At 34.2% G+C, this 12,454-nt stretch overlaps 1 protein-coding gene and 1 pseudogene across 1 annotated transcript; both read left to right on the forward strand.

The window, feature by feature from the left end:
* Positions 1 to 743, forward strand: part of LOC114637457 — a 923-nt pseudogene extending 180 nt beyond the window's left edge.
* A 9,860-nt stretch (positions 744 to 10,603) lies between these two features.
* On the forward strand, positions 10,604 to 11,542 carry LOC114637456 (olfactory receptor 5L1-like). Its single transcript, XM_028785672.1, has one exon. It carries the CDS (start codon positions 10,604 to 10,606, stop codon positions 11,540 to 11,542), a length of 939 nt encoding a protein of 312 aa, XP_028641505.1.
* The last annotated feature ends 912 nt before the right edge of the window (positions 11,543 to 12,454 follow it).

Consider the following 12,454-nt stretch of genomic DNA (forward strand, 5'->3'; position numbering starts at 1 on the left):
TGTCCTTTGTGGATTTCTGCTACTCCTCCATCATTGTGCCTAAAATGCTGGCTAACATCTTCAATAAGGACAAAGCCATATCATTCCTGGCATGTATGGTCCAATTCTACCTGTTTTGCACATGTGTGGTCACTGAAGTCTTCCTGCTGGCTGTGATGGCCTATGACCGCTTTGTAGCCATCTGTAATCCACTACTATATATGGCTATGATGTCCTCAGATCTCCGTATGGTACTGGTGTCTGGCTGCTACCTCTGTGCATCAGTGTGTTCTCTGGTTCATTTGTGCTTAGCCCTTGAGATCCCATCATTTAAGTCAAATGTGATCAACCACTTCTTCTGTGATCTGCCTCCTCTCTTGAGTCTTGCTTGCTCTGATGTCACTATTAATAAAGTGCTGCTGTTTGTTGTGGCCACCTTCAATGAGAGCTTTAGTATTGTGGTTATCTTCACCTCCTACTTGTTTATCCTCATCACCATCCTGAGGATGCACTCTGTGGAGGGGAGGCGCAAAGCCTTTTCCACCTGTGCCTCCCACCTCACAGTCATCATTGTCTTCCATGGGACAATCCTTTCCATTTACTGTTCTTCCACTTCAGACAACAGTGGGGATGCTGACAAAGTGGCCACAGTGTTCTACACTGTAGTGATTCCCATGCTGAACCCTTTGATCTACAGCCTCAGAAACAAGGATGTCAAAGGTGCTCTCAGGAAAGTTGTGAACTCTAAGATATATTTCCAATGAACACTGTATTGTCAGGATGCAGAATCAAAGATAGATAATGACACAGAGATTAATAGATGTAACAATGTTTGGCTGGAAAAAGAAATCAGGTACATGGCAGTTATGAGTGATTCTTTTTTCTGTTTAGTATACTGACTCCTAAATTTAAAAGCTTGTAAATTTTAAGATTCCGAAATAATTTTGGTTTCATTATTTGATTTAAATTTGTTGCTTATGTTTCATGTCCTACCACAGCAAATACATTTCATTTTGTGTAAGGCCTTTCCAAATCTAAAAAGAAGGATTTTGCAAAGTTTCTAATTTTATTTCTGTATTCATAATGGACATTTTTATTCATTTCAATATAGAATGTCTATAGTGTACAATGAAATTCATGACATTAACAGATAGGCACAGAGTAAGAATATCATGGTTATTGGCTCAGGATTTTTCTTACTTTGCTAGTCCAGGATCTTAACCTACTTTATTTAAACTTTGGTAATGTTACTACAGTACTCATTGCCTCAGAAATACTGGATAATATGCAATTATTTAAGAAAGTATTTTATTAATATTTATTAATGAAAATAATTATATGATACAAATGTGTCAGTATGTGATCTTAGTGCATAAGTTTATTTTCCACAAAGCATGGAAGAGTCTTGGATTTTCTGAAGCTGAAGTTTCAATATCCTCTATCCTAACAGATGTGAGTACTTAGATTTGAACTCAGGCCCTCTGGAAGACCAGAAATCTGCCTTAAGTACTGAGCTATCTCAAAAGCCCCTTCACAGAATAGAAAGCATGCATTATAAAAACTTTGAATTTCTCAAGTATAACGTTTTAGTCTCTTTACTGACTATTGAGAACTGTCATTGAAGAAAGAATTTCTGAGTTCTCTCTTTTCTTGTTTTATATCCAGTGTACAAGCTAACTCAGCTACTGATAAATTACAGTCACTTCTGTTTATCCTCTATGCTCATGTACACAAATATATAATAATTAAAGTTACATGCATGTATACCAATGTGTCTCATTACTGTCATTCCCTGACTCCCTCAGACCTTATACTCCCTTCTTTCTTTATGTCTCTTTCCCACTTTGTTTTATTTACTGTAAATAAATTTTATTTTATTTTGATTTGTTTTTCGGCTCAAGAAATTTAATTCAGGGCCATCTATGTGATCACAGATTTTAGAATATCCACTGGAGCATAATGCCTCATTAGTAGGTTTGAAATGGTATCTTACTGTCCAAAGGATATCTACAGATACAGGTTGAACTCACACGTTATTAAAATGACACAATACCTTTCATTTCCAATTTTTTTTATGTTTCTTAACCACAATTTTTTTTGGTTTTATCTAAAAGTTCAGTTTGTAACGTATATTCCTTTATTGATGGTCATCTCTGTGCTTGTATTTATAATGTTAGAAAACAATTGAGCTTCTTGAGTTCAGGAAATGCAAGTTACTGTCTTGAATCTAATTTTTCTTTGTCATTGTTTTTTGAATCATTTAATTTTTAAGTTTTGTGCATATTCCCATAATCTGTAGGAACCATATGTGACAGGAAACATACAATATTTGTCTTTGTGGTGCTGACTAAATTACCTTAATATGATTATATAATTTTTCTTACAAATGTCCTAACTTTTACATGAATTCCACTGAAAAACATGCCATCTTTATTCATTCCTCAGCTGTTGGAAACCTAAACTGGTTCTGTATTTGACCTACTTGGATTAGCTCTATAATAAATATTGAGTTTAAAAACTATCTTTGACTTTTTTATATAGTCTAGTAAAACAATTATGTGTTCAGAATGTATTATACAAGAGAAGAATCTATTTTCTATTTTTAAAAAAATGTGAGTTAAATTTTGGCACTTAAGAATATTTACAAGGTCTCATATTTTCTCTGTTAATTATTTTCTGTTATGATTGGATTATTTTTGGTTTATTTTGCTTTTTTCCTTTCACTTTTTGAATTTCTGGATTGTTCAGAGTTGAGACAAGATGGTAATATCTTACATTTTCAGTTTTAGAAACGACCAGTTAAAAGCAAGCATATATGCTATCTAGATGGTTCACTGGATGTATGCATCAGCACACTGTTCAGAAATATGAGTTTGCACTCACAAGGTTCAGGTAGAAATAGACTCTCAGCGTTTTCATTTATGTAAATTACCACACACAGAGAGAAAATGCATACAAACACACACCAGAATACACATACACACTTGCTTACACATGTGCACATGCACATATATCTGCATAAACATACACACCCAAATAAACATGTATACATATTTGAGGATGCCACGCACACACACTCATACATGCAGTTGCATACACATACACATGTGCACATATACACACTTCTGCATATACATACAAACTAGAATACGCATGTACACATGCACACATGCACTCATATCTGCACCTGAATAGACGTACACACCTGCATGCAAATATGAACATGCATACACATACACTACTGCATACAGATGTGCACAGGCAAATACATACATACACACACATAAACAAAAATAAATGATAAACACTATTTAAATGTCGAAATGTATTGTGTTTCATACTCTGATAATACTGAATGCCAACATTCTTGTATAAAGTCCATGACTAAAATTCAGATTTCATTGGTGTTTGTTACACAGTTGCTCTTTGTAATGTTATGAAATATTTGACCTCATGGCATTTACTTTTTAACCATGAGATTAACTGGTCAATGAAAATAAATACTTGGCTACTCCTAAAGTTTATATGAAAATTAGTTCATTTAAATTTCATCACAATCAACCAAAAATATGTAATTGTCTTTATGCTAGTCTTACGAAAAAAAGGAAATGAGAGAAAAATTAGTGGGATAATCGAAATAAGGTGTGAAAGTAGCAAAATGTAAGTTTATGGTCTCCCCACCTGCTAAACAATATGGGTAAAGACACAAGCTCAGGAATATATCATCACTGTGTTCTTCCTTCTAAATTTAGAGTTACATGGTCTTAGATGGAATCATGCCAGTATCTGCCTTCTGCACATGTTCTGGTCTACAATGTTAATATATGCATGTATTATGTTGTATTTTTCTATGTATTGTTAAATGGTTGTAAAAATTTCTCAATATTTCCATGTACCAAAAGCCATGTCCATCAATGTAAATTTTAACATGAAACCACTCCTAAAACCCATCATGAAAACTTCTTTTTGTGACAGACAGAGACTATCTCCCCCAAAACCACAGCTAACACAAAGGAAAGTTGTAGAGCCCAGTATCAATATATACATGTATAAACAACTCTAATTTGGAAGGAAACACTGTGAAAGAGAAAACAGAAAGATTGTACAAGCCAGACAATTTGCGGTTTTATTTGAGATTGTGTCTCCTAGTAAAACCAGAAGCTACACTCATAGCATCTGACCAATTTGACTGCCTAAACAGGAGCTGAACAAGGATAGCCATAAGGAAGATGTGGGTGGGGGCACATCCTCATAGAAGCAGGAGGAGGGGGCTGGGATAGGGGGTTTCTGGGTGGGGGGGAATAGGGAAAGGGGGTAACATCTGAAATGTAAATAAAATATCCAATAAAAAATGAGGAGCATGTTAATGTGGATAGGAGAAAACCCATGCAGTATCAATCCCACACAAAGAACTGATTATAGGCAAGTATGGACTGCCCAAAGTAGGAGGTGTAGTCTTCTCTAAGGAAGTATAATCTTCTTTAAGGAAGAACACACCAACTGGTTATCTAATACCCAATGGTCATCCCTGAAAACATATAAACAAGTAACATTATACAGACCGAGCAGGATATATTTAGAAATATATGCCTATACATGTATGTGCATGTAACAAATATTAATGAAAATGAGGCCATGAATTAGGAAGAAATAAAGGAATGGTATATGATAGGCTTTGGAAGGAGGCATGAGAAAAAATGATATAATGATAGTGTAAAAAAATAATGTATATTCTGGTTTTGGAAAGCTTAATGGTGATTTTCCAGCTCTTTAATGTACATTAACTTTATGTAAATATATTCCATCAAAAAAATCTCTGCTACTTATTCAGCTGGAACTATGGGTCCCTCCATGTGTATTCTTTGGTTTGTGGTTTAGTCCCTGAGAGCTCTGGGGTGTCTGATTGGTTGATATTGTTGTTCTTCCTATGGGGTTCCAAACCCCTTCATCTCCTTCCGGACGTTCTCTAACTCCTCCATTGGTAACATCGTTCTCAGTCCAATGGTTGGCTGCAAGCATCTGCCTCTGTGTTTGAGAGGAGAGGCCCTAGGTCCTGTGAAGGCTTGATGCCCCAGTGTAGGGGAATGCTAGGGCAGGGAGGTGAGAGAGAATAGGTGAGCAGATGGAGGAACATCCTTATAGAAGCTAGTGCAGAGAGATGAGTTATAGTATTTCTGGAGGGAAAACTAGGAAAGGTGATAACATTTAAAATGTAAATAAACAAACTGTCTAATTAAAAAAAGAAAGAAAAAGTATCAAAAAATTAAAAACAAAACCAAAACTAAACATCTGAAGGAAGTTTATCAAGCTCCTTCCACAGCTCCCAGCTTCCCTCCATATATAGGCAAATGCCCAACAAACTCTATTCTACAATATACATACACGCATTTGCATATTTATTAGCACACTGCTCCCATCAAATGGAACAAGAATCAGCATATATTTCTAATAACAGATGAGTACATACAAGTTACTTATAGAGCATAAAATTACATTTACTGACCTTCATACCTGCAAGTAATTAAAATGGTATAAAGGCAAAAAGGAGGAGGAAGGTGGAATAGGGGAGTTCTAGGGAGAGGAATAGGGAAAGGGGATGACGTCTGAAATGTAGATAAATAAAATATCCAATAAAAAAAGTATAATTATATTCCTTGTGTGAAAGTAGATAAAACTGGAGATGATATTAATGTCTTAAGTACACACTCTGGATATTTCTCTCACATGTACATCCTGGATTTGAATATTTATAATATCAACATCTATATTTGTTTGTATTTCATAAACTTATAAAGGGGTAATATGATACAATAAAATAATCTTAAGAAGGCAGGGCGAGAATCAACTGAGGGTAAGAGAATATACACTACATAAAGTAGAAGGAGGGTTATTACACAGAAGAAGGAGAAAAATGTGTGTATGCAAAAGAAGGTTAAAAGAATGATATCAGTGAATAAAACATAATGTTAAAAAAGCCTACTGCTTTGTATGATCACTATACACACTAATATAAAACAAATTTAGCCAAAGAAATTGCCACCATCAAGGAGGAGACACCAAGAAGTCAGGAGAGTAAATTTAGAGTACATTTTGGGGCCAATTGAAGAGTTAATAGAAAAGAAGATTAAATAAACTTCCAAAATATATGAATATACAGTCACTCTGGAATATAGTTAACAATGAATCAAAATTGGTTCATTACTTGTAACATATTAAACTATATTCCATTAAATTCATATATATTTTAAAAATAAGCACTATCAAAAAAGACAATCCATAATAAACCTATAATAAAGTGACAAGTTTACAGTAAGCTTATAATAGTAATGGTTATAAAGGAAACAGAAAGCCTTCTAAAAAGAGTAAGCAAAGCCCCAAAATATTTCTCATTTATGTCTTTAAGTCTATGATAATTGTTGAGTACCCCCTTCCAAATTTATGTGAGACATCAGCTAGAATACTGTACAATGTGGCTCCCAAGGCTATTCTTTATAGATGCACTTCCATTTTACTGTTTTGGGACTCTGCACTTCAATTCGCATAAATAGGTGATACTACATCTAAAGTCAACTAAAAGTAAATTGAAGAATGCTCTATGTCCATGAAAAACATTACAACTGACATTAACATATTCCACTAACTAAGCTATGCATAATATATGATTATTTCATATAAAATGAATGTACAATTTGAGTTGTCTTGAGGAAAATGAAAAAAGCCAGGTATTATGGCAAAACTCAAGGAGTCTTCATGCTTTAGACTTTGAGCATTTGCTTTTGTTTTGATATTGTAGTGGTTAACAGAGAGGATGTAAAGAAAGAAAGAATATCTTATATGCTTAAATAACAAGAGAAAAATATATCAAGATACAATATATAGATGGACACTTTGGTAACTTCTCCAGAATTAAAAAAAAATCTCTTTAATTTTAGGCAATCATACATAGATTATTGAGAATTGGAAACATTATTTGAGTAAAATAACAATAACACATTTTTAAACCCTTTGGGGCATATATAAACACACAGACTTTGAGCACATATATTTGAAGTCAATATTGTATACTTAACATAAGAACCAGATATAGGAAGAAATCATGAGGTATGCCAGTGCTATGGTCAATACACATGGTATTTATATTCTCAAATTTTTAGAAGCTATCATCTGTCCATTGTCATATGGATTTATAAACCAAAAAGATAAATATTACTTCTTTTAACAGAGGTCACATATTTTTATCTTAGGTGAGGAAGAAATTCTGAGTTCATTTAGTTTGATAAAATTGCACCGTGACAATGACTATTTTTAGTTTACTATTGGTGTATAGGAAGAACTCAGTATATTCACTATGACATCTCTCTTTTTTGTGGGGAAATTTTATGGTGACTTCAGACTCTATTGTGTCTGTGGTGCACTACTGAAATAAGACAAGCACATCTTATGAGATCTATTTACATATTACATAGAAGTAATGCTTAGTTGTAACATACATTGTTAATCAAGAAACTTCAATTAAATTAGGTTACATTAAGATACAATGAATCACAGTGATGAATATTCTCATTTCGTATCTCATTATACTAGTACTTGACTCTCAAGAGGGAGTATTTTCTTGTTGTCACATTGATGTCCCACAGAGACTGGTGCTTGTTTTCAAAAACTTAGGATTATAAGCTTTAGGAATACACAATGACACATAAAGACTATGGCAATTTGTATAGTGAGATCTTTAGGAACACAAGGAGGCATGTAATGTTTGTTTCATTGGTAAGTTGGTTGAATATGATTAACTGCATTGTTTTTTGGTGGAATACACTGAAATAATATTTTCTGAGATTTCAAATTTTGAATTATTTTCTCTATGGGATAATATGATTGCACTCATAAAGAAGAGTTTGTAAAGGGAGACTACCAAACCATAAACCATTGCTATTTTCTATTTATGCATTATTTCTAAAGTATGCATTAGTAGATAGCATGCTATGAGAATGCATATAGGATAATATATTCATTTATTGATGATGGATAATCCTGGCAGGAAGTGGTATCAGTTTAATCTACAGAAAGAGATTGGTCTGAGAGGAAAACCATGTGAACCAAAGGAAGTGAAAGCTTGCTCCTGTGAATTATTTTGTTCATGTTTGTAAAAAATTCATCTAGTCAGTCTGGGAGAACTGTGTGGAGATTTTTCTCACTGTCACAGCAATATTGGAAGGAGCAGTAAATAACCCTTATTACTGTTCATGTAAAAACATAGAAAAGTGAAACAGGGATGAAGTGAAAGAGAGAAGATTTATTTCAGTTTCGAGATAAGACACCAAATATGTGCTTCTTACACAGGTTTTCCAGCTGTGGTCCCATGCACAGTTTAGTCTACATCATATTTTGTGTAATATATTTTGTGTGAAATGCTAGTACACTGGTGAGATCAGCAGACTCCACATGAGGTATCACCAAACTCCTTCTGTATTGTGACAGGAAAAAAGTGACCTTGCATACTGAGGAATATCCTCCTGCATCATATTTCTTGCTGAAAAAGAAGCCATTCTTGAGAGGAAATAAGCATGATATTTTTTATAATCATTCCTCGTCAAGCATTTTCAAAATTATGTTTTACTTTTAAATTCAATGAAAGACAAATTACTCATTTTCTTGTACATTTGAGGAATACACATTTTCAGATCAGAACATTGGCATGAATTGAAAATACTACATATTAATTAATTCATCCTCAAGTCTTTGAAATTAAATGATAGATTGTGAAAAGCTTGTTTGTGGTCTTCTCTATTTCTTTCTCCCCAGTATTTCTGCTCAGTATCCTAGCAACATTCTTCAGGGATATTTCTATCAAGAGCCTTAGCAAGTAAGCCAATAAATGGCTCTCTACATTTTTTGAATTTCAAATTTCTAAATTGTATTAAGTTCCTTCACAGATATAGTTTGAAAATTTACTTTAGGATCAGGTTATGTTATAAATTCTTAGTACATCAAAATATGAATAAAATTATTTTTAGAAGTAAAAGCAAAAATTGTGGTTTATGTATATTATATTTGATATATACATGTATATAATGGTTTTAACTTCCATTTACATGTTTGTGTACTTTTCCACTAAATTATACAGATTTAGACAATTTTAAGGGCTATAGTTTTATATATTACAAAATTTTTCTAATCACCCTCAATGTTCCACTTGATTCATAAATTTTAACACTTTAAAACATTAACAATTATCAGCAGCCAACTGTAATATTTTTTTCTACATCTTTGATTAAATTCCCAAGAAATTTACAGCAACATATTTTGTAGAAAGGATTTTTATTAATAAGCTCAAGAGCTATGGATATATAACTGAAAGTACTACTCAAGTATTTTTATTCTCTGAAACATGGCTGGAATTAGATAAAAAATTAACCAAATCAGTATGTAAACTGCCTCAGGAAATTGTCATCTCAGAAACTTACTGGTGAATAAGTTAATGCTTTCTAGTTCTTTCTGAATTCTGACTGGCTGGATAAACCCCACTGTTCTAGTTTAAAACTCCTCTCCAAGCTGACTGATTCTCAATGAATTTCTCTGCTTTACTTAGACTAACACTGGCAGTTTGTTCTAAATTTCTGGCTCTTTGTCATTCTTTTTTTTTCATTTTATCCTCATCTGCATCCTGTCTCTGTAAAGCTGCTCTGGTAAAAATGCCTCCTTGTCCTCCCCTCTCTCTTTCTATATACCTCTTTGTTTCTATACACTGTTCTCTTAAGTCACCTATTTTTTCTTACATGTGTCATGAAATTGGGTATATCCCTTTTTAGACTCATTCTGTCAAACCTTTCTCTGATTCTTCAATTTGTCTGCCCTTTATTAGACACCATTTTCAAACAGGGCTGTTTCGCACTACAAATTAACTTTATCTACACTGTTTTGCATGTAACATGCATAGTAAGGACGTGACTGTATTCCAGTCTGAGGGATTATATATGTGTGGGGTTTCTGAATTTCAGCTAGGATCACATAGACCTAGCAATCTTTAAATGCAATCCATTGCCAGAGTAGTCATGTTGCTGGATTAAAATTTTTCAATAGTATGATTATTTCATGGAGATAAATAATATAGAAATTATCCCTGTTCTTCCACTTTAAAGCATATTAGAGGAGCAAAAGCCTCATGACATTAGTCTTCTAAGTTTCTCTAGAGACTGACTGAAGGTTACCTTCAAACTTATAAATCATTTCCCAGGAACCTAATATATAGAATACTGACTGAGGAGACCTCTTATTAAATGAATTTTGAATATTAGAAAACAGTGAAATAACTGAATGCAAAGAACGTCATGCTGCATCCGTATAATTTAAGTACATGTTTGCAATTCTGATGAAACCAATTGAAACAATTAAGTAAAATGCAGAGATTTTAAATCTGGTGAGATTTTTGAATGGAACCATGCATGAGTTTTAATCACCTCTATTATCAAGGTTTTAGTCAATGCTAAATTTCACACGGACATTCTCTTATATCTTTATAGATATTTACAACACAATTGCATCTTAAGAGAGTTAAAACTACATTTTACATTATAAAATAAAGAAGAATGTAGTTATCTTCCCAAGTATCACTTAAATGTGGCAGATGGATGAGGAAAACTGCAGCACTGTGGCACAGTTCGTCCTCCTGGGATTTTCAGATGTCCCTGAGCTGAGTGGTTTTCTCTCCTTGCTCTTTCTTCTCATTTATGGAGTCACTGCCTTGGCCAACCTGGGAATGACTGCACTGATTCAGGTCAGCTCTCAACTTCACACCCCCATGTACTTTTTTCTCAGCCATCTGTCCTTTGTGGATTTCTGCTACTCCTCCATCATTGTGCCTAAAATGGTGGCTAACATCTTCAATAAGGACAAAGCCATATCATTCCTGGCATGTATGGTCAAATTCTACCTGTTTTGCACATGTGTCATATCTGAAATCTTCCTGCTGACTGTGATGGCCTATGACCGCTTTGTAGCCATCTGTAATCCACTACTATATATGGCTATCATGTCCTCAGATCTCCGTATGGTAATGGTGTCTGGCTGCTACCTCTGTGCATCAGTGTGTTCTCTGGTTCATTTGTGCTTAGCCCTTGAGATCCCATCGTTTAAGTCAAATGTGATCAACCACTTCTTCTGTGATCTGCCTCCTCTCTTGAGTCTTGCTTGCTCTGATGTCACTATTAATAAAGTGCTGCTGTTTGTTGTGGCCACCTTCAATGAGAGCTTTAGTATTGTGGTTATCTTCACCTCCTACTTGTTTATCCTCATCACCATCCTGAGGATGCACTCTGTGGAGGGGAGGCGCAAAGCCTTTTCCACCTGTGCCTCCCACCTCACAGTCATCATTGTCTTCCATGGGACGATCCTTTCCATTTACTGTTCTTCCACTTCAGACAACAGTGGGAATGCTGACAAAGTGGCCACAGTGTTCTACACTGTAGTGATTCCCATGCTGAACCCTTTGATCTACAGCCTCAGAAACAAGGATGTCAAAGGTGCTCTCAGGAAAGTTGTGAACTCTAAGATATATTTCCAATGAACACTGTATTGTCAGGATGCAGAATCAAAGATAGATAATGACACAGAGATTAATAGATGTAACAATGTTTGGCTGGAAAAAGAAATCAGGTACATGACAGTTCTGAGTGATTCTTTTTTCTGTTTAGTATACTGACTCCTAAATTTAAAAGCTTGTAATTTTTAAGATTCCAAATTTAAAGTTGATTTTATCATTTTATTTAAATTGTTCCTTATGTTTTGTGTCCTACCACAGCAAATACATTTCATTTTGTGTAAGGTCTTCTCAAATCTAAAAAGAAGGATTTTGCAAAGTTTCTAATTTCATTTCTATATCCACAATGGATATTGTTATTTATTTCAAAATAGACTGTCTATAATTTACAATGAAAATTATGACACTAACTTATATCCATGTACAGAATGATAATATCACATATATTTGCTCAGAATTTTATTTATTTTACTATTCTAGGCTTCTAATCTACTGTGTTTTTACTCTCACAGTGTTGCTTTACCACTTATGCCTTAGAAATATTGGATAATATAGAATCATTTGTGAAAATATTTGAGTAGTATTTAATTATAAATAGTATACTTTAATTATATGATATGAATGTGCAGTATATCATCTCTTCACATGAGTGCAGAGTCCACAGAGGGTGGAAGAGTCTGCTGGAGCTGGAGTTTCAGTCTCCTTTATCCCACCAGATCTGAGTCTTAGAATTGAACTCAGGTTCTCTGGATGAACAGAAATCTGTCATAAGTACTATGCAGTCTCAAAAGCTCCTTTACAAAGTAGAAAGCATGCATTAAAAAACTTTGAATTTCTTCCACCCCCTGGGGCATCCAGCCTTCATGAGGTCAAGGTTCTCTTCTTCCACCCATGCCCATCAGGGCCCTCCACTCTTACATATTCAGCTGAAGCCCTGGA

This window comes from Grammomys surdaster, unplaced genomic scaffold (assembly GCF_004785775.1).
Source record: "Grammomys surdaster isolate TR1022 unplaced genomic scaffold, NIH_TR_1.0 125284, whole genome shotgun sequence".
In the NCBI taxonomy this organism is placed as follows: domain Eukaryota; kingdom Metazoa; phylum Chordata; class Mammalia; order Rodentia; family Muridae; genus Grammomys; species Grammomys surdaster.